General features: G+C 39.1%; 1 protein-coding gene across 5 annotated transcripts in view; it reads right to left on the minus strand.

The window, feature by feature from the left end:
* Nucleotides 1-10953: 10953 nt before the first annotated feature.
* The window catches only part of msi2 (musashi RNA binding protein 2), a 299781-nt gene continuing 290618 nt past the window's right edge, over nucleotides 10954-20116 (minus strand). For 4 of the 5 annotated variants that reach the window (XM_023342231.1, XM_023342229.1, XM_023342230.1 and 1 more), the window contains 2 exons: nucleotides 18698-18768; nucleotides 10954-16989 (listed from right to left, as the gene is read on the minus strand). In XM_023342231.1, coding sequence (XP_023197999.1) covers nucleotides 18727-18768 — 42 coding nt within the window. In that variant the 3' untranslated portion in view covers nucleotides 10954-16989; nucleotides 18698-18726. The remainder of the gene's footprint in view (nucleotides 16990-18697; nucleotides 18769-20116) is intronic. The other variant, XM_023342228.1, reaches the window with a different exon arrangement.

Consider the following 20116-nt stretch of genomic DNA (forward strand, 5'->3'; position numbering starts at 1 on the left):
TTTTCTACACCGTACCATCATCACATTGGTGCCATTAAATTGCATCATTTTGAATGTGTTCCAAACTTTCAATGCACAGCTCAAATAAAAAGTACTTTTACTTTTTCCTAAACTAAAACCATGTGGCATGTCAGTCGGATAAAATCTATAAACGGAAATATTAAATATGCTTATCTATTGTGATCAGCGATTGTCTTTATTAGCATTTCTTCTACAATTTTTACTCTCACAGATGTTGGCGCTGCTTTGCTTTTCAGCAGAAAGGTGATGTATGACCTTTCTCAGCTGCTCTGATTGAGAGCTGTTTCACAGAGCCATTTTTCTGCTGCAACTCCCTCACTCCCACCCACACACACACACTTCTCAGCGAGTCCTTCCAGTGCTGTTCATTCTAGACACGCACAGACACCAGAGGCAGCGTATCACCCCGACTGCGCCTTCTCCTTCTCCCGTGATGAATATATCAGCTCTGACCAGACGGGCCCTGACATTCAGTGATCTGTGATGATCAGCATAAACCTTGAATCATCAAATGTCAGCCAGAAGTACCTGCTGAAGTTTGCATCTGCTCCGAGAGTACGTCACGGGTCGTGGTCCCCGCGTTCACCCTGAAGTTCAAACACTGAGCCCACACGGAGCGCGCTCACTGAGAGAGCGCTGAGGTGGAAGTGTTAAAACGAGGCGATAGCAACGGGACAGAGCAGAGTGTAAATAGCCCAGAGTGCAGAATAAAATCAAGTGCATGGCTCCCACTGCGCATTGTTCACAGAGTACAAGTTTGTCGTTTATGAAAACGGCTGTTCACATATTCTTTATACGAGGGAAAAGACCAGCTTCTGATGCTGATACATCAGGAGATGACACCAGCAGGTGTTCCTCTCAGATTCCTCATTCTTCTTCCTAAGAAACTGTCAGTTCATCATCAAGTATATATCTTTTTTAAATTGGCTGCCATAAACCAGCACTGTTCAGCCAGGCTGATATGTGTAATATGTACAAAAATATGTTCTACTTTGCTAAATTTCACACGGGCATTTTCCCTGTAACATTTCACAAACATAAATGTTGTTTTTCTTGATCAGATTGTTTCAGAACTCCTCTTCTTAATATTTTGTGAGTATCAATGTATGAACAGCAGCTGGATTATTTATTAGTTACTTCTTCAGTTTTAATGGCTTGACTTAAATATTAAAAGTAGTGCTTCATAAAGTTCAAACCATACACTAAAATGTACATTGCCATTTTTAGTACTTTACACGACACAGATTGAATTTACACTATTTTGAAGAAATCGTTTTTCACTTTAAAGTTTTTTTTGTTCGTTTTATTTGGCCGCTCCACACTGGTCCACACTGAATCCTGCATTAAGTATGCTTTGACGTGTGCCATCGCTGACGCTAGTCTAACCACATGTCAGCTCCGTCAGACATGCCCAGTCCAGACGCCATGAGGCATTTCAGGATATATAGAACAAGGCGGCTTATTCCGGGCTGGATCCACATGATCTGAACGACAGGACACCAGCATGGCCTCCCAGCAGCAGCAAGTGTCGCCGTCCTGTTGCTGCGCTTCTTTTTGATCAGCTCGCACATTGTGTCAACAAGCTGCAGCATATTGTGTTGCTGCTAGGTGGAATTAGGCTTTGTGTGCTGGTGGGCTTCCACTGAGAGGGAGGGATGAGGAGGAGGGGGGCATTTGGTGCGATATGGGCCATTGACTGCCTTTCCATAGCTCGGGAACAATAATGAGATTTTTTTTTTCTCTCTCTCTCTCTCTTTCAGAATATCAGTGCCGCCATTCAGCACGCTGATTGTGTTTATGAAATTGTGCATACATCTCTCCGTGCTGGAGCAAGGAATGGGAAAGCTATTTTCAAAACATTAGCAAATTGTTTTCTGTTATTGTGCAGAGATTGATAAGGGTATGTGTTGCCTAAACGCAGAAGCCGACACACACACACACACGCACGCACACACACACACACACACACACACACACACACACACACACACACACACACACACACACACACACACACACACACACACACACACACACACACACACACATACAGATGAAGGAAAATAGACAAGAAAAGGGAAAAAAAATAAATAAATACAGGCTGCGACTATGACTTGAATTTACTTTATAATATATCAGTTTTCCTCCCATTAAGGTGGAACTAAATCCGATTGTCTCTTTATTCCTATGTATACATTGTGCACTTGATGTGCTATTGCATTACTCTGCTGGTAACCAAGTTTTCCGATGAGATATAAAAGCGCCCTTGAGCTTGACCTCGCCTGTGATTTCCCACTGAGACAAATTGCTTGAGATTTCACAGAAATCAGCGTTATCTGATTACAAACCTATGCATGGCAGCGTTAACCACTGAAAATGCTTTTCCTCCTACTCCTGCGTGGTTGGCTCCAGCTCTCATTAGGCTTTGCAGCAACTTTGGGAGTAAAAACACTGCTTCCGTGATATAAAAGCAAAAGCTTTTTTCCTTTTTCTTTCTCTCTCTCTCTTTTTTTTTTTTTGATGGTACCACATCACAGCTGGAACACACCGCAGTGTGATGTGGCTGATTGCTCAGGACATCAGAGGTGCCAAAGACATTTTGAGGCCATTTCTCTTACGGGAGCCATCTAAGTGCTCCAAGTGCCGCATGATGGCTGCAAAACTCATTTCCATTTTTACCTCTGAGTATGACAAAGGAACTGTAGAGCTACCTGAGCTTCAGAACAAAGTTCTTATATTTCCAACATTTGGGGTACAGCAGTATTCTTCTCAGACATCACAAAAAGAGACACGAAGCAGCCAATAGAATCATGGTTACTATGGAGAAACTGTGTAACAACCACCAGTACTCATCTAGTGTTTATGTTGGAGTGGCAAGAAAGAAACCGTTGCTGAAGGAAGTGCTTGCAGTTTGACTAAATGTAGGGGCACAGCAAACATGCTAAAGAAGGGGCTCTGGTCAGATTAGGGTGATGGCAGCATCATGCTGTGGGGATGTTTTTATTCCCACAGGAAGAAGGAGTTGATGGACAATAAATGCAATCAAAAAAAAGAAACAGGAAGAGAGTCTTGTTAAAGGCTGGAGACCATGAGAAGGTTCATCATCAACCCTAAACATACTGCCAGGGCTACAGAGGAACAGATTAGATCAGAGCATATTTATGGATTAGAATGACCTAGTCAAAGTCCAGACTGTAATCCAAACCAGAAGCTATGGAAAGAATTGAAATGTTTAAGGAATGAGTTTGAACTATTTTCCACTTCCAAAGTTTTGGTCTCTGGTAGCTAACAACTACTAGTAAAGAACAAGTTAGGAAAGGACAGTGAGCTACAAAACTTTCCTGTTGGCAGATCCTTCCTGGTACTGCTAGGTTTCAAAAGCGGCCATTGTGAAGCAAACTGCAATTTTCCTTGGTAATGTGGTTGGGACATTGCTAACAGATCCACCAGTGAATGAGAGCATTCTTCCACTGCCATTCCAGGCTTGAGTGTCTCTTACTGGCCACTCCAGGCTGTCTGGAGCGGTGCGGATTTGGACTTTGAACTTTTTCAGAAAACATATTCAGCAAATGTGTTTCCATCTTCTCTTTAGCTGTTTACATCAACCTTTTCTAATGTGATACTTCAAAACGTGCAAAAAAACAAGATGATGAGTTTTTGAGTAATGAGGTGAGCGAAGCTCCACTTGGGTTGACAGGTGAGGGTCTAGGCTTGGCTCGGGTTGCTAGGTAACGGTGAAGTGCCCACCGATTGTGACTTAACAATCAGGAGGTTTTTGAAACAGCTTGTTGTACAGTCGTCTCACCACAAAATGATGCACTACTTTGTTCTATGAATCAAAATCCCAATCAAATTAATTGACCTTTGCTGTGACAAAATGTGAAAAAAATAAAATGTTTTAAGGCACTGCAAATACAGTATGTGTTTATTTAGTTGAAAGGGTAAAAAAACTGAAATGATAATTCAGATAGAGATAACTACTCATCTTGTTACGATGTTATGCCAACAGAGGCTCTGACATTAAAATCACGTGCTGCTGATAATTATTTGCAATTAACGGTTTTAGAGAGACCTTTAAAAATGTCTGAAGACCTCCCCCGTCTTCTGAGGCGTATTTTTTTTTTCCAAGTAGAGGAGCACGCTTGGCCAGGTAATCATAAGTAATCCAGCGATAATGATCCCATCAACACCATTACTTTTTCTCTTCTCCCCTGCCATTTACTTTATATTTCAGCTCCGTCCTCCGGTGATAATTGTCGATCCAACCTGCCTCTACAGTCTGTTGCTCCCTGGTTTCACTCGGAGGCAACTATTGATTGCGGCGCATCATCAGATCCATGAAGACAATAATGATGAACAATGAACAGACAGCTGCATCCTCTGTGATCTCGGCCAAAAATGATGGCTTTTGTAATCACGTAATGCTTCATCTGGAGCATGACACTGGAGAAAAACAGGGCCACAATACGAGTATTTTCTGAGTCGGTTAGCTCATGAGCTGCTCTGCTCTTCACGCGGCCCGTCGTCGAGGCTATGTACTGCTAAACGCAGACGGAAAATTTGGCTTCTTTCGAGGAGATTGAGACGCCTCTAAAAGAGAGAAAACCGACTGAGATAATGATTTTCTTTCTTTAAATAAATCTATTTACATTAAACTCATCTGTCACACACTGAAAAGGAGCAAAGGAGTGTTAATGAGGTGACAGATGCTGTCAAAACCAAGCAGAATGCCAATTTACTGATCCTTGACCTCACATTAAATCCTAATTAGCATCATTTATTCTAGAGGATGATGAAACATACCAAAGTAATGAGATTACAGATATAATATCCTTCGGCGTTTTATAATGAAAGATAACAATTGCATTAGAAATTATACTTCATGAAATAATCTGACAATTATGTTGATATCGGTTACACGAAATCTTTGTTTAATTTATTTCTTTTTTGTTTGGGTGTGTGTGTGTGTCATCTGCAGCTAATTCGGTTTAATTCACAATTCATCTGCAGGATTTAATCCGTAAAAATGTTCCTGGTATTTTGGATGATAATGCTGCGTACAAATTTATCCCAATATATTGCTGAAGATTTTTTTTTTTTTAAGACGTCACTTTAGGATTGTTAGTGATTATATATCTGACACTGATGCGACTTCTCATACACACAGTTTTTTTTTCTTTTAGGATTGTTCCACATATCTCCACTGGTCTTCTCATCACTTCTTACCTGTATCTGTGTCTGGTGGCGATACCTTAAACCGCTGCTGCACACGTTACTTAACATACTGTTGCTAGGTAACCAAAGAGAGAGTTAGCTAAACTTTATTTAGCAGGCTGTGAGAGGTTGAGTGGCTAAAACCTTTCCTCGGCCTATATCCCCCAGAATGCTGTGCGGTTCTAGATCGCAGTTCGGTGAATTTATTGAAAATTCTAAGAGACGTATTATCTGTTGATATTGATAATGTATCTATTGCAATATGTAATATTATTGATTTATTGTCCAGCCCTGGTAGTGCCACAGAGGAAGACAAAAATCCAAAAAATAGTTAAGTTAAACTCAGCTGAAGCTAGTTGTTTACAATCAAGTGTAAGCTTGTGCAAGCACCGCAGCACAGCTACCTGCAACAGGAAGTTAGAAAAGTAAGAATTTAAAATGACAACCTAAGAAGTTGTGGGAGTGTTTCTAAAGATGCGTGCACATTTATGGCTTGATGGCTATTGCTGAGGACGGCCTCTCACAGGCCCTATGGTGGCTAAAACATCCTCTGGCAGCGAGTCAAATGTTGCCACTATCAACATGATGTTAATTGCCGAGCAGTTAGTATTTTCCATTAGCAACACAAAGAATATTAGCACTGTGAACGGCTCCCTACCTAGAAAAACACTCCCTCCCCCGCACCTGATAAAGATGCGCCTGTTTGTTCCTTAAACAATCCAGGAGGCAGTTCCTCGCACACGATTCCATCTGCGTTCTCGGCTGCAGACTATTTGCTATTCCCAGAAGGTCATTTGGTTAATGCACATTTGAGTTTTCATGGGCTCTTAACTAGTTTTTAATCAGCAATTATTAGTGCATTGGAAGGCTGTGCAGGCGCTGCACTCTCTGCTGGCAGGAGAGTGCCCATCAATGTCACGTCAATTTCCATGCCAAGGGCTACATTAGGCCCGGAGTCTGGCAGGAAGCAGCCACCTGAGTGCCTCATCTCCCCATCCACAACAGTCTTCCCATCAACTATTGACTCTATTACACAGCACTGTCAAAAAAATTTTCCGCTCCAAAGGAGGAGCAACCATTACATAGCTGTGCGGGGAGATAATTTAGTGATGCACATAAAATTAAGTGCACATCCACTGAACGTTGCTCATTATTGCTCTTGAATTCCTACAAAGCTGGCGGGATCATGGCTGCTCCTCAACCTTTCATTCTGTTCCTCATTTTCAAGGTATAAACACAGGTTGATTATTTAGACTGATGTACTACATAAATAGCTGTCATTTCCGTCTATACCTAAGCGAACTGTAATTGGCAATTAAACATGCCAGCATTTCAGACCGGCTCTTAATTACCGTTAATAGATGCCGAGTGGCCCTGAGGTGTCCTCGCAGGATGAGGATCTGCTGCAGAACAGCTTCACCAGATGAATATGCAGAGCGGGCAGGTATCCTTCAGCGCCACGGTCCCTCCTCTGTCTCTTGGTCTGCCATTTCTTTATTGCAGCTGCTTAGTGGCCAGAGGTTTTGGTGATGCTGCCGCATCCTTGCTTTGACATTTCAGCACATGGTGACTTGTTTGTGTTTGCCGTAGAGCTGTCACATCCAGCCTGTTAGAGCTGGCCCAAGGGAAATTTACACAGAGCCACTGCCACGAGGTTGAGGCCTTCCAATGAGCCGGTAACACGCACACATGGTGGGGTAAAGTTTATGTGCATGTGGGGTTCTGCTTGAAAGAAAAAGTTTCAATGTTGCACAAATGTTTGAAACTACAAAGGCAGACACATTAACTGAGACTCCTGGTAAAGTCTTGTAAGCTATACGTATTCTTTATAGGAGGTCACTTTTAGAGAGCTGCAGCAAAGAATTGCAACTTTTAGACGCTACCTACATGCTAACCAGATGTACGGAATGCTAATATAAGCTTTTTCTGTATGACCAGAAGGAAATAAAGGGATGCAAAGTTCCAATCAAAGTTCATTCGCACTGCTCACACCCTCCCTCTTGATCTCTGCTACGCTACAGCTTCTTCCCGACGACAGAGAATGCCATGAATGCTAAGGCTAGTGATCATGGCCAACAAAGGACTGAAACAGTATGTTGTTTTTCCACTATTAGCAATCATGTACGTACCCCAGCATGATTAACAGCGGTAAGAGCTTCCTCCTGGCGGTGATTGGTTGTTTTGGACAGAGAGCGGTGCATTTCTTCAGACCAGGAGAAGGCTACATTTCTTCAGACTGTCTCACATTATCCTGTCACAACATGGTGACAGTTTTAACAAATATGTAAAAATGCAACATCTTTGTTAAATTATGTACAAATATGTACATAATATTATAGACGGACACATTAATCAAACTAAGTAAAAAGTATATATATCAAGAAACATCCTAGAGTCTACTGGCAGTTTTACTATAAATGTGTGTTTTGGTCAGCTGAGAGTAAAATTATGCTTTTAGGCAACAAACACACTACATGGGTCTGATCTGAAGCAATGGATCAATGTGAAAAAGCCTCTCAAACATTCTCTATGGTCTGTTGAGCATAGAGATGGATCTGTGATGATGTGGGCCTGTGTTGCTTCTAGAGTTCGGACTCTGAAATACAATTAGCTTATACATCAAAATGTAGTAAGTTAGAAAATGGAAAATGTTTCACTACTGAGTCATATAGACAAATCAACCACACTGAAAATAATTGAGAGCCAATTTTTAAAACACCAAAAAAATTGCCAAATGTAATTGAAATAAGTTTGTCAAACTTACTTTCTTTGCATTTGTTTAACATGATAACTTGATAAACTTAATTTGATTACTTGTGACCAGTTAACACAATGTATTTAAATTGGATTCCCTGTTTTCTTTTCTCAGTGCAAGAACTTTCACCATCTCAGTTTACAATAAAACCCACAGCAGACCTGTGGGAGGAGCTGTAGGAACCCAGAACTGTGGAGCAAACAGAGATTGGTGACATAAATAGACTAAATGCTGCTTTATGGCCAAAATAGGACTTAGTAAATTACTGACAGCAGGGAGAGTAATAACTATGACAAGAGTGTGAGATAAACTACTGTAAAAAATATGAAAAACAAAGATTTTTACACATCTTTCCCAGGGGTGCCAAATGATGTGTTTTACAGTGCCGTTGCATTATTAATAGAGAAAGGATATTTTCATTTCTAAAATCAGGCGGCTGTAAGAGAATCTGCCCATGTAAACCTTTTTTTAAAAAAAAATACATTTACACAGCAGAGTGGTCTTTTGCCTAAATAATATTTCTACTTTGAAGCAAACTGATTTGACAGATGAAACAGCTCTCTCTTCTACGCTACAAGCTGACATTTAGCTCCCATAATGACTTCTGATTGTCTTGCAGAGTTCCACCAAAGACCCCAATCGTTGCGTTTAAGGGCCTGCGAGTGTTGAGCTCTCTGATCATAATAGCGCTTTTAATTAGCACTTAATTAAAGGCAGGTGGACTGGAAAGGTCAAGCAGCCAGGCTTCGAAGTTAAAAACACAGTCAGCGGGGGCATCAATGCCTTGATGGGTTTGGCTGCTAATACATTGACCATAGTCTGGACAGAACTCTGCCTTGGCAATCTTTTCCAGTTTTTCTCGCTCTCTGTTTTCTATGTGGTAGACTGCACAAGTGCGTTTTGGTGGGATATTTTACCGTTTCTTTAATTTGGGTGTTTATTCATTATGACTGCCTGTGGATGTCTCGGCCAAGCAGCAAGAAAATCAAAAACTCCCCCGAGAACAAATTGGATCAACAATGTTCTCATTACACAAAAGAGAGAAAAAAAGGAAAAAAAAAAAAAACAACAGCGGCGTGATCTAAACTTGTGAAGCCTCGGCCGTGAAAAACATGGCTGAGAACAGTATTGATCTCAGTCAGAATAAATAGATCACCTTGTCCAAATGAGTGATGAAGCTGTCAGACTGTTGGTCTCACCTGACAAGCATCCACATTAAAAATCCCCATGGCTGAATTTCAGTAGCATCGTGTTAAACAAGGCTGTTTTATACGTGCTGGAGGATCCCCACCATGGAAGCTTTGTTCTTCTTACATATGATCTCCATCTGCAACTATAAAATCTACAACATACAGGTGCATTTCAGTACATTAGAATGCAATAGAGAATTTATTTTCTTAACTTTTTAAACAAAATCATATTGTGTGAAATCATCATTTCACACACTATGAAAATAAAAACCCCAAAAGTCAGTTTCTCAGAAATGTTGAACATATGATTAATGAAAATGACTTTTTAATACAGATATGTCAAAAGTATTAAGGTTTATTTCCATGTACTGTCCAGGATATACACTCAGTCCTTCACTTGCTTTTACATGAATGACCAGCCTGTGGGTCTGGGGTCAGGTTGCTTTAGCAGCGACCTTCAGGTCATCAGCATAGCTGGTTCAGGCATCTCTCTCATCGTCCTGCTGACATTACTTCCAAAATTGACAATGATGCCTGGTACTAAGTCCTTCTAGAAAATCACATCAGCTTATCCACAAAGCTCGTTAGTGGGGGGAAGAATGAAGTGTTTTTAAATTGTCATGATACACGGCGGAGCTGGAGTGTTTGTTTGACCCACTGTAGCAGTTGCAGATCATTCACTGGATATGTTTTGTGTGTGTCGACTCGAGAATCAGGCTCCAGCTGCAGTTCATGCTTTACAAATATCTCACAAACTCTTGAATCGACTCTACTTCAATGTGATAATAGGCTGTGGTTATCTCTGTTGACTAACATTTTTTCCTTACACTAAACTTTTCATGAATTCTCCTGGATGCAGCACTCCGGCTTCTTTTGGTGTCTCTCTGGAGAGTTGTCAGCCACTGTCTGCTCAACAACTGTGATGTTTTAGAATGCAACCTGATCAAGACTCTTTTTTTTTCCTGAAATAAATATCAGTTTTAATGCTTGTGTAAAATATTCAAGTTTTTACAAAAACTTAATTTGGGGTTTCTGTTAGCTGTATGCCAGAATCTTTGAAATTAAGAAGTTATCATTAAGTGAGTTTAATGTTTGGGAATGACTTAACTACACTATTAGAAAAGTCTGTATATAAATATATTTATAAAATCTAATCATTTGAATCTTTGGAGGAAACTGTCAGCTTGCAGCAGAACTAAGAGCTTGCAGACAAACACATCAAAGGTAAAGCGTTATAAGCGTGCCTCCCTACACTTGTAAGGATCTAAACTCACCGTCATGCACTTGTCTGTGGAACTCATTTACTTCGGCACATCTTCAATTCTTTCCACTCCTCCCTGGGATCCATGTGAAGGAAATGGGAGTGAAGCAGCCTCCTCCTCTTCCTCCTCCTCCTCCCAGGATCTGTTCAGGTGCTGGCCGAGGCCACTGAGGGGCAGCAGTATTACACTCCAGCTCCTACTTTCCGCCACTGTTCCTTCCCCAAACTCCATTAATCTCGCTGTGTAGAGTGACCCTAAACAACACCGGGCGCCAGGACGTGGAGTGTGTGCGCCGGCCGGAAATGTGGAATGGGAGTCTGTGTTTGGACTGAACACAGCAAACGTCCTGCAAATGGCGGAGCGTCCGGCTCCAAGATGCCACCCGGTACAGAGTCTAAGCTGCGACGATTCGCCGCATCTCAAACATGTCTGTGTCGTCGTGTGGAGACGGCATCAGATTCAATTTCTTTGGAATGGAAAAGCAGAAATACAACGCCAGAGTGGAAACCAGTAATATAACAATTCAGTTTATTTTAGTTATTTTTCCAGACAGACATCAATTTCTGGACCACAGTAGAGGATGGAAACCTTTCACAGACATTTTTTTTTGTCAATATTATTATTTGAAAATACAAATATAAAATTAGACTTTCCACATTTGATATGTGAGAGACCCCCATCCATTATTATCACCATTATTATTTCAGAATATTTTACAATAGGGCTTGAGCAAAGCCATATGATAACCTGAAAGATGCTTTCAGATGTCAGTCAAGTCTGTCTGTCTCTCGCCATAAAAAGTCGGTTAACATAAAAAAACAGGGGCAAGTGTTAGGAATGGGCCGGCGGCAGCGAGCGCGGCTCTGTGCTCGGCCTGCGGAGACATGGAAGCACAGCAGAGCCTCTCACTGCCGGCCGGGCGCTCTGAAAGGGGGCGTCTGGGCTCCACCCCGCTCCCCCTTTTGGGTGTGTGCGTTCTGCTCCGTCCAAACGCTGGCGGGTGGAGGTGGAGGGAGTGAAATCATGTCTTTGAACGTCAGCTAGTGACCATGTTTTGATTAAATGCACGAGGAATATTTTGTATACAGCTGAGGTCTCCAGGCGAGTATTTTCACACAAAGTCAAAATGGGTGAAAATTGCAAATATATATATATATATATATATACATATATATTCCCATGGACACATACACACACACACACACACACACAGATATATATATATATTGCAACTGTTGGTATATTTAGCAATGAATGCGGCTGAGATGGTTTGAAGGGAAATTCACCCTAAAACATGACCTCATGTGAGAACTTGTGTTATTTCTGTCACCTTGACAAGTTCAGTTGACATTTCTGAACCTGAACCGTTTTCATATTTATATCTTGTAACCAGAGGAGCCAAAACTATAAATATAAAGTGTTGGCGAGTCACTTTGTGGCCTCAGAGACTAACTTTGTGGTCACTGTGACTGTTATCCAGTATCTCTTAGAGATAAGGGCACATAGTCTGGCTTAAAACCATTAGCACCACTGTGATTAAGCCTCTCTTTCTCTCTCTCACTTTTTATTTTCTGGGGCTAAAAATGCTCTACAACATTCCAGGAGCCTTCAAGGTCAGTCGAGAGTGACCGGGAGTACAGCGAAGTGAAACCAGCGAATTGAGTATAAACAAAATGAAGACTGCATGTTTTGGACAGAAATATCAGAAGCGTGTGCAGTTTTAGGGTGGGATTTTCCACTAATGAATGGGGGATATTATGGTTTGGCCATTGCCTAGCACTTGCCTCGAGATTCAAGTTTAAATGGATACGGTAGTACACTACAAATGTCAACGCCATTCCAGGTTGACTTTTTTTGAATCTTTTTTTTTTTTTCAAGATTACTTTTCTTTTCTTTTTTCTTAAACTGAGACCCGTCCCCTCTCCCCGAATGGATACGCTAGTCTACTAAGATGTGTAACATTCATCAGCTGTAAACTGCTGTCAGTTTGAGAATAAATGAAATTACAGCAAGAGCCATGCTACCTTAAAGTCCAAGCTACAAGATACGAAACAAAAACGGCATTTTCTGGTATTGTGCAAGGGAAAAATGAACCATTTGAATGTTTTCCCTCCTTCCCTTTTTAAAATGAATTTAGGGGCAGTTATAGTTAAAGAACCACTTAGAGCTAAAAAAATCAGTTAGTGTGCAACTCTGCAAGGGAACACAGGTGATGCTGTCTTTTTTTCTGTCTGAAATTTTAGTGGCACTGGACAAATTGTTAAAATTATAAGTGGCATATCCTATTTTCTTCCTTAATGATCCAATATCATTAATTTCATTTACAAGCAATAAATTATTTATTGTTCCAGACATAAGGACAATTAAAATCATTGAAATGTACTTACCTTTAAATAAAACACCCTGTGTGCTTGTTTGGATTGACTGGCGATCAAGCAGTCCTCTACTCCAAATACTGCATGTAATCTAACAGAATAGATTACTGAAAGGCGCCTGGGGAAAGTATTCATACCCCTTGAATGTTTTCATGTTTCCAAGCTAAAATAGCAAATCTCTGTGTGTTTTACTGGGGTTGTGTGTAACAGACCAACACAAACCAGAGTAGGATTGTGAACAATTCAGGCACTACAGTTTGCAAAAAGCCACGTAGGCACACAGCAAACATGAGATAACAATGTAACTTTTTGACGCAGACAATCACCCTGAACACAACTTCCCCCATTAGAACATGGTAGTGGAAGGATCATGCTGTTGGGATGTTTTTTCTTCAGCATGGACAGGGAGGCTACTTGTGTCCAAAAAAGACACCAGAAGCTAAAAACTGAGTAGTTATGCAAGAAAACCTACTGCAAAAATACTTGAGATTTCCACGTGATCGGATGATCCAGACTGAAATCCAATTGAAAATTCTACAATATGAATGCAAACACACGCCACACTTTTTCTGATTTAAATTTGTGAAAAGAAAAAAGAAAAAAAGAAAGCCATGTACCAATTTGGTTCAACTTCACAAATGTGTTTTTCAAGGAAATGCATCAAAGTTTGTAGATATAATATGACAAAATATGAAAAAGTTCAAGGAGTATGAAGTGAGGTGATATGACCCAAATATACGCCATAAGATGTTAGAAATTATGAAGTAAAATTATGCCACCGGAAGATAAAGTGGACTGAATTGAGAGCACCTCTTATCAAAATTTAGGGTATAAAATGTTCTTAAAGCCAGCAGTGAGTTAAAATGTCGGTTCTACACTAAACTAAAAGATTTAATAATGTTGGCAAACAAACAGCAGCTATTATTTATTTAAAGTCTTCTTCTTTAATGAAGTGTGTTGTGCTGTTTTGTAGAGTATGACATCTGGAAACGGCTTGAAATTTTTTTTTTTTTAAATGGCTTCCAGAAAGTGATTCGTACTTGAATAATTAAAGACCAGAGAGTATTACCAAACCTCTGGTGTGACTGATGTTGGAGTTGAATTTTTCTAAACAAAAAATAATTTCTAGTCATTTTTCTAATTTGCTTTACGTGTTCCTCCTAGAGAAGAAAAAAAAAATTTAAATAAAAGCTCTGTCTAGCATTAGCATTTAAGGTAGTATGGCACACCCCTTTTAAAACATTCAAGGGTGGGGATCCAAATAATGCCTTGTGTACAGTTCCATCTTACAGCAACAATTTCTCCATTGTTCATCCGTGAGAGCTTTGGTTAGCTGAAACCATGTTAGAGTGGCAAAAAAAAAATAAACCAAACTGAAGGAAAAAAAAACAAAAACAAAAAACAAACCCAAAACCTAAACAAACGTACAGGGAATAAATTACAACGAACAAATATCAGAACAACATGATCATTGAGAGAAAGATCTATCTTGACTGGTTCTAAATCCACTATTCACTACAAGTATTATATAAATGAGTCCTATATAACATCTACTTTGTAATTACAGGAGATAGAAAAAGAGCGCGAGGAGGGAGGGGGCTAAATATGAGAGAAAGGAGAGGTAGAGCGAGGGAGAACAACAAAGCACTACACTGGTATCAAAGACAGCACTCTGTTTACAAGTTAACTGTGATTTCTTTACACACTAATGAAGTACATGGATGAGCAACAAAAGATAGCGGCATCTCTGAGGATGTGGCATGGAAAGAGAGAACGTAATGGATGCACAGTACATTTTTAATAGTATAATACAATTATTAATATAGAAACCACAAAGTATCAATAAAACTCTGATTAAACTTGAAATCAGCAAAGCGTCTTTCTTTTTTTGTCTTTTTTTTTTACTTTTGTATTTCTTCTTTTCTTATACATTTGAACATTACAAGTTTTTTTTTTCTTTAAATTATTACTTGATCATACCTCCACATCATTTACTTTAGAAGTATCCAGCATATTCATTACCTGGTTGTTTTAAAAGAAAGAAAAAGAACAAAAAAAGGAAACAAGTGCATAAAAAGAAAACAACGGCATTGATAACATTTTAAAAACCAGACTGCACTCCGGCATGTAACATTACTATTATTACTATTATTTAATAATAAATTGATGTCAAGAATAAAACCTTTTTTTTAACCACACTTAGATACGGTGTAAAGCCGAGTGCGGCTACAGATAGTGAATAATTCAGTGTCATCTTTTGACCCTGTTTAAATATCCTCAGGTTAGACGTGGGTCTAAAGTATAGAAATCCAAGTGTACGCTGCGACACGCCCGTTTTTTATATCCCGAGCTGCTTGTCCAGTTGGGAACACGTTAGCCCCCCGCCCCCACCCAAAGCGACCCGACCCGACCCGACCACCAGTAAATCCTTCATGCTGTCCCAAAGCACAAGGCCGTTTGTAAAAAGCCAACATACACATGTGCAAACAAGAGGATGGCCTGTACTTCACAACTCACAGTGCAGCGATTACTCGCTGTAAAATAGCCTTTCAGTGTTTCCTTTTGCAGTTTTTTTTTTTTTTTTTTTACATTTTCGCCACTAGAATAAATTAAAAACCCGCCGATGATTCCACGGTAGAAGTCACGAAGGCTGAGGTATGGTATCAAAATGTTTACTGTCCTAATTCATTCAAAAAAGAACCGATTCAAAGAACAAGCAGTATATATATATATATATATTTATATTTTTATATATATATATAGATAAAAAGGCTCGAGCATAGAGCCCAGGTATTTTGTTCCATGAGGTGAATCAGGAACAAGCAGGATGAAACGGACATTAAACACATACAAAGCTAACAGGTTCCTCTCAGCAGTAGAAAAGCGTCAGGATGCGCAGAGCTCTGCGAAATGCCCGCTTCAAGTTCGAACCATCGCGTATCTTCGTACAGTATGCTTTGGATAAAAATCTTTTACTTTTCCTCTCTCTCTCCCTCTCTCTCTTTGTCTCTGCCAGTTTTAAGTGATCTATAAATCATAATCGCTGTTCTTTCTCTAAAACGACATTTAGACTAAACTCACCGGTCATAAATTTGCTGGTATGACACTTTTAATGCGATTCCGCTTTCAGTATTTACACGGCTGTTTGTGGGCTTTGTTATACCGTCTCTCAGCAGAAACAAACAAAAAAAAAAGAAAAAAGAAAAGAAAAAGAGAACAAAAAAAAAACGTAGAATATTGTTTACAGCTTTTTCTTCTATTCACACGCTAGAACGTACTCTTTTGACACACCATCACAAAAATATGCTATTCTCTCACTGAGCTGGTTATATGCAGTGACTGGAATAATATGTACAGCTACATTTCTTTTTCTCAAGTTTCAATTCACAATGTCGTTATATGAAATTTGTTATAGCATATATATATATTTATATATATTTATATTTCTACACAACAGAAACAACACTTATAAAAAAGGACCATAAAAATATTGGAGTCCTCTTTGTATTGCCCAAAAATAGGTAATCATGGTTTACAATGAGACATCACAAGAAATAAAACGGCTACTAAAATTTATTACTTAGATACCTTCTGTTTAAAATTTCCTTTTTTTTCCTCCTCCCAGCCCGACCATACTGAGCTTTTTTTTTTTTTTTGCTGAAAGACCGAATGGAACTATCCCAACCTTTTGTGTTTCATTTTTTTTTTTTGCCATTACACTAACCAATACGAAGATGAAGACGTGATTTGCAGATTTTCTTGGCTCTGACCCGCCGTACTTTAAAAACAAAACAAAGCAAAAAAAATAATCAGAAAATGCACTTACAAACTACAAGAAGATAAAAAGTCGAGGTTGAACTCAGGTGACACGCTAGAAAGTAATCAAAAACAAAACGCTACGGGAAGAAGGAAATCGGTGAGTGAAGTTGACGTGGAACATCATACCAAACCAGGTTGTAAAGGTATAGGAGGTTTGGGTTATAGTACAGCAGTTGTTTGTTTTTCTGAGATGACAAACGTTTTTTTTTTCTCTTCTACTTCACATGGTTCCCGCTTTTCGCTCATTTAGCCATCGGTGACGCTGTAGTGCTTGAAGTTGGATAATCATCACCTGCACACAAAGCCAATTAGAAACTCCGTCCTGTCTGTCCCGGGCCACCAGATATACTCTGCTGGGTAGTGAAAGAAAAGCAAAGGCACAAAAAAGAGACAAGGTTATTACCGTATATGGCCAGAAGTGCTGTTGACACTATTTCATACATTTATACAGTTTCCTAATAAAGTACTACGAATGCTTGTGGAGACAAGGAATCTAAAAAGTAAGTGATGAAGATGAAAACTGTTTCATAGCTCTGCATTTATTGCAACCCCTAACAAAGACGTGTAAAAAGTTTTTAGAAAATATAAATTCACTACATAATTTTGAAAAAAATCAGTGAGGTTTTAACCTCTTGTACCTTATTTGTTTCCTGTTCTAAGGTGAGTCATGTATAGCTAATTAAATGTTCATAGATGATATGGATGCTCTCCACATCAGCAATAACATCAGTATCGGCCAATATCAGGCATTCTGTTTTAAATATTGATGTTGGTCAAATAAATAAAACTGGGTCAATATTTACAACTGATATTTATTTCCTTCTTGTTGTTTGTTTCTGCAGGGATGGAGGAGATTGGTCATGTGGTATTTCCCACAATCCTTTGGGGATTGTGAGAAGTTCAACTGAAGCAGATAATCAGTTGTGAAGTCAGCAGTGTAGCCATTTTTTTCTCCAAAATGTCGAAAGAGTCTGGAAATACATTACACATAAAATATTTGTAAATATTGGTTATTGTCTATAACGGCAATATTAATATCAGATATCAATATCGGCTAAAATTTTCATATCAGTAGATCCCTAATAGACAGTGATTAACCTAAACAAGAGAAATGCTTATGGAGGCATCAATTTTGTTAAAAACTAGTTTTTTCTCCCTTGAAAGAATGCAAAAAATTATTTTAAGTCAAACAAATTCCTCAGGGGATTGTAAAGGAAAGGGTTGCTTTTAAATTTTGTTGGCTAAAGTTGTGCAACCTAATTTAATTTCAAGCTTCTTACACATCTTTAGTAGGGATGCCAAATTACAGTGGAGGGTGCTGCAACTGTGCTGAAACTACAGTGGTTTACACAAGCTTCATGAATGTGTTTGGACATAAAAATAAAATAAAATTACATCCCACTGTTGCGTAAAACAAAGCCAAAGGGGCTGTTTAAATTAAAATTAACACATCACAACATTGCACAAAGGAGCTCTGGGTATGTCAGACATTACATCTGCAAAAACAGCTGCAGGGAAATAGAATTATTTTCTTTTTCTGGAATCATAAATCCTGACAATTTCATTGCACAAACAAGTAACAATTTAAGCAAATTTTTTGATAGGAGAGAAATAATTGTTAGGCCACTTGTTAGAGAAAAGATTTTGAGAGTTTTATTTTTATAATGAATACAATGCGCTGCCGCTTTCGCTTCTGTAGCAACAGGGTGTTGACTTATTGAGTTGTTGACATATGATTGGCTAAAACAAGACACTACTCGAGGATGAAGGCATTTCAAATGTTAAAATGAGAAGATTAAAAAATGTAGAGCTGATAGTGTGTTAGTGTGTGGGACTTGAGCAACTCAGTTAAACAAAACGGCCATAATTACTTTTTTCTTTTTTACTTGAATGTGGATGTTTTTTTTGTTTTGTTTAAAAAGAGAAACACTCCGTCTCACACACACCTGTACCACCAGCTCCAGCATTTTGATATAAAAGTGGTGAAAAACAGCGAGGAATGTGATGAACACACATTAAAACAATACTTTAGAGAAAAGCACAGTAAATAAAAGGCAATACCTCTGATGAGATAGCAACCGGCCACCTGTTCAATGGTATCCGTTTGTAAAAGCTGTCGCAATCAACGGGCCCTAAAAGTGTACAGTTAGTGCTGTTGTCAGTATGCATTTCAAAGAGAGAAAAAGTGAGTATCACATCAACGGTTGTGTTTTTTCTTAGTTATATATTTTAGTTTATTTTCTGCTAGCATGAATGTGAAGGTTTAGATTGAACTGGATCATCTAGAGAAACAGAACTTTTCATGGAAAACAGAGAAGTAATTACAACTGGAGGGGGAAAAATACTACTGGAATAGAAAATATATTGAAAAGACTTCGGTATTTTCAATAAAGTAAATGACTCGTACTGTGTTTAATAATTTAAGATGCTGTCGGTTTAAACCTTTTCTCTTGTAACAGGGGAATGCCCAGGTTATGAGTTTTTAGTCTGAATAAAAAAACATGTGAAAGAGATAATAGTAATAATACACACAATCCCCATTCATGCTAACATAAACAACTGATTTCATCTGAGAACATGGAGAGAATTTCATCATAAACACCCCTCCGTAGGATCAGAAGGTTTTTGAAGATTGAAGGGTTTTCATAACATCGCTCAGTTATCAGGACTTTGCGAGCTTTCCTGCTGACAGGTCTCTAGGAACCCATAGATCGGAGCACAAAAGAGAAGCACTTTCAGCAGCGATTATTTGTCTTTATCACCTCAATCAGCTAATTGCGCTCTAATTGTCTTGCATGGGGGTTGGGGGGAATGTTAAGATCATTACTGCTTCTTCAGAGCGACTGTTTTCATACTGGCTAAAGGGGCTAATGCAATCAGTGGAGCGTGAGACGGAGGGGCAAATCAGTGAAGCTGAAGTCATCCATGAGGTTGTGAGATATAGTGATTATATACACATTCAGTTCAACAGCATCCCTGATAAAGAAACGAATTATGAAGCACATTTTACTTCTTGCTCATTTCCTATTTTAATGTTCTGAGCAAGAAGTCAGAAGCTGCTTCACCTCTAAGCTTCGCAGCTCTCTTTTTGATTCACTGTAACTCTCAAGTGGTGATTTAATATGTAGTATTACTTTGTGAGCACAAAGCTTGGCTGTAAATAAGCAGAATACTCTGACATATTCCTAAAAGATTGAATACGAGCGTTCTTTGGCCGGTTCCATAAATTATATGGAAGTACAAAGCCAATAAAATTACTGACCACTCAGAGAAGGACGGCACAATATATTACAAATGCATTGTGGGTTATGAACATAATTTTTACATACTAATGTCATATTTCTCCACTGGACAGAGTCTAGCACCAGACACATCTGCTGAAGTTCACAAAATGATGGAAGCAAACATGAGAAAGAGATGGAAACAAGAAAATAGGGACATATTGTGCCTACTATGGCTATTGTACTTTTCTTTTTTACC

Source organism: Xiphophorus maculatus, chromosome 11 (genome assembly GCF_002775205.1).
Source record: "Xiphophorus maculatus strain JP 163 A chromosome 11, X_maculatus-5.0-male, whole genome shotgun sequence".
Classification (NCBI taxonomy): Eukaryota; Metazoa; Chordata; class Actinopteri; order Cyprinodontiformes; family Poeciliidae; genus Xiphophorus; species Xiphophorus maculatus.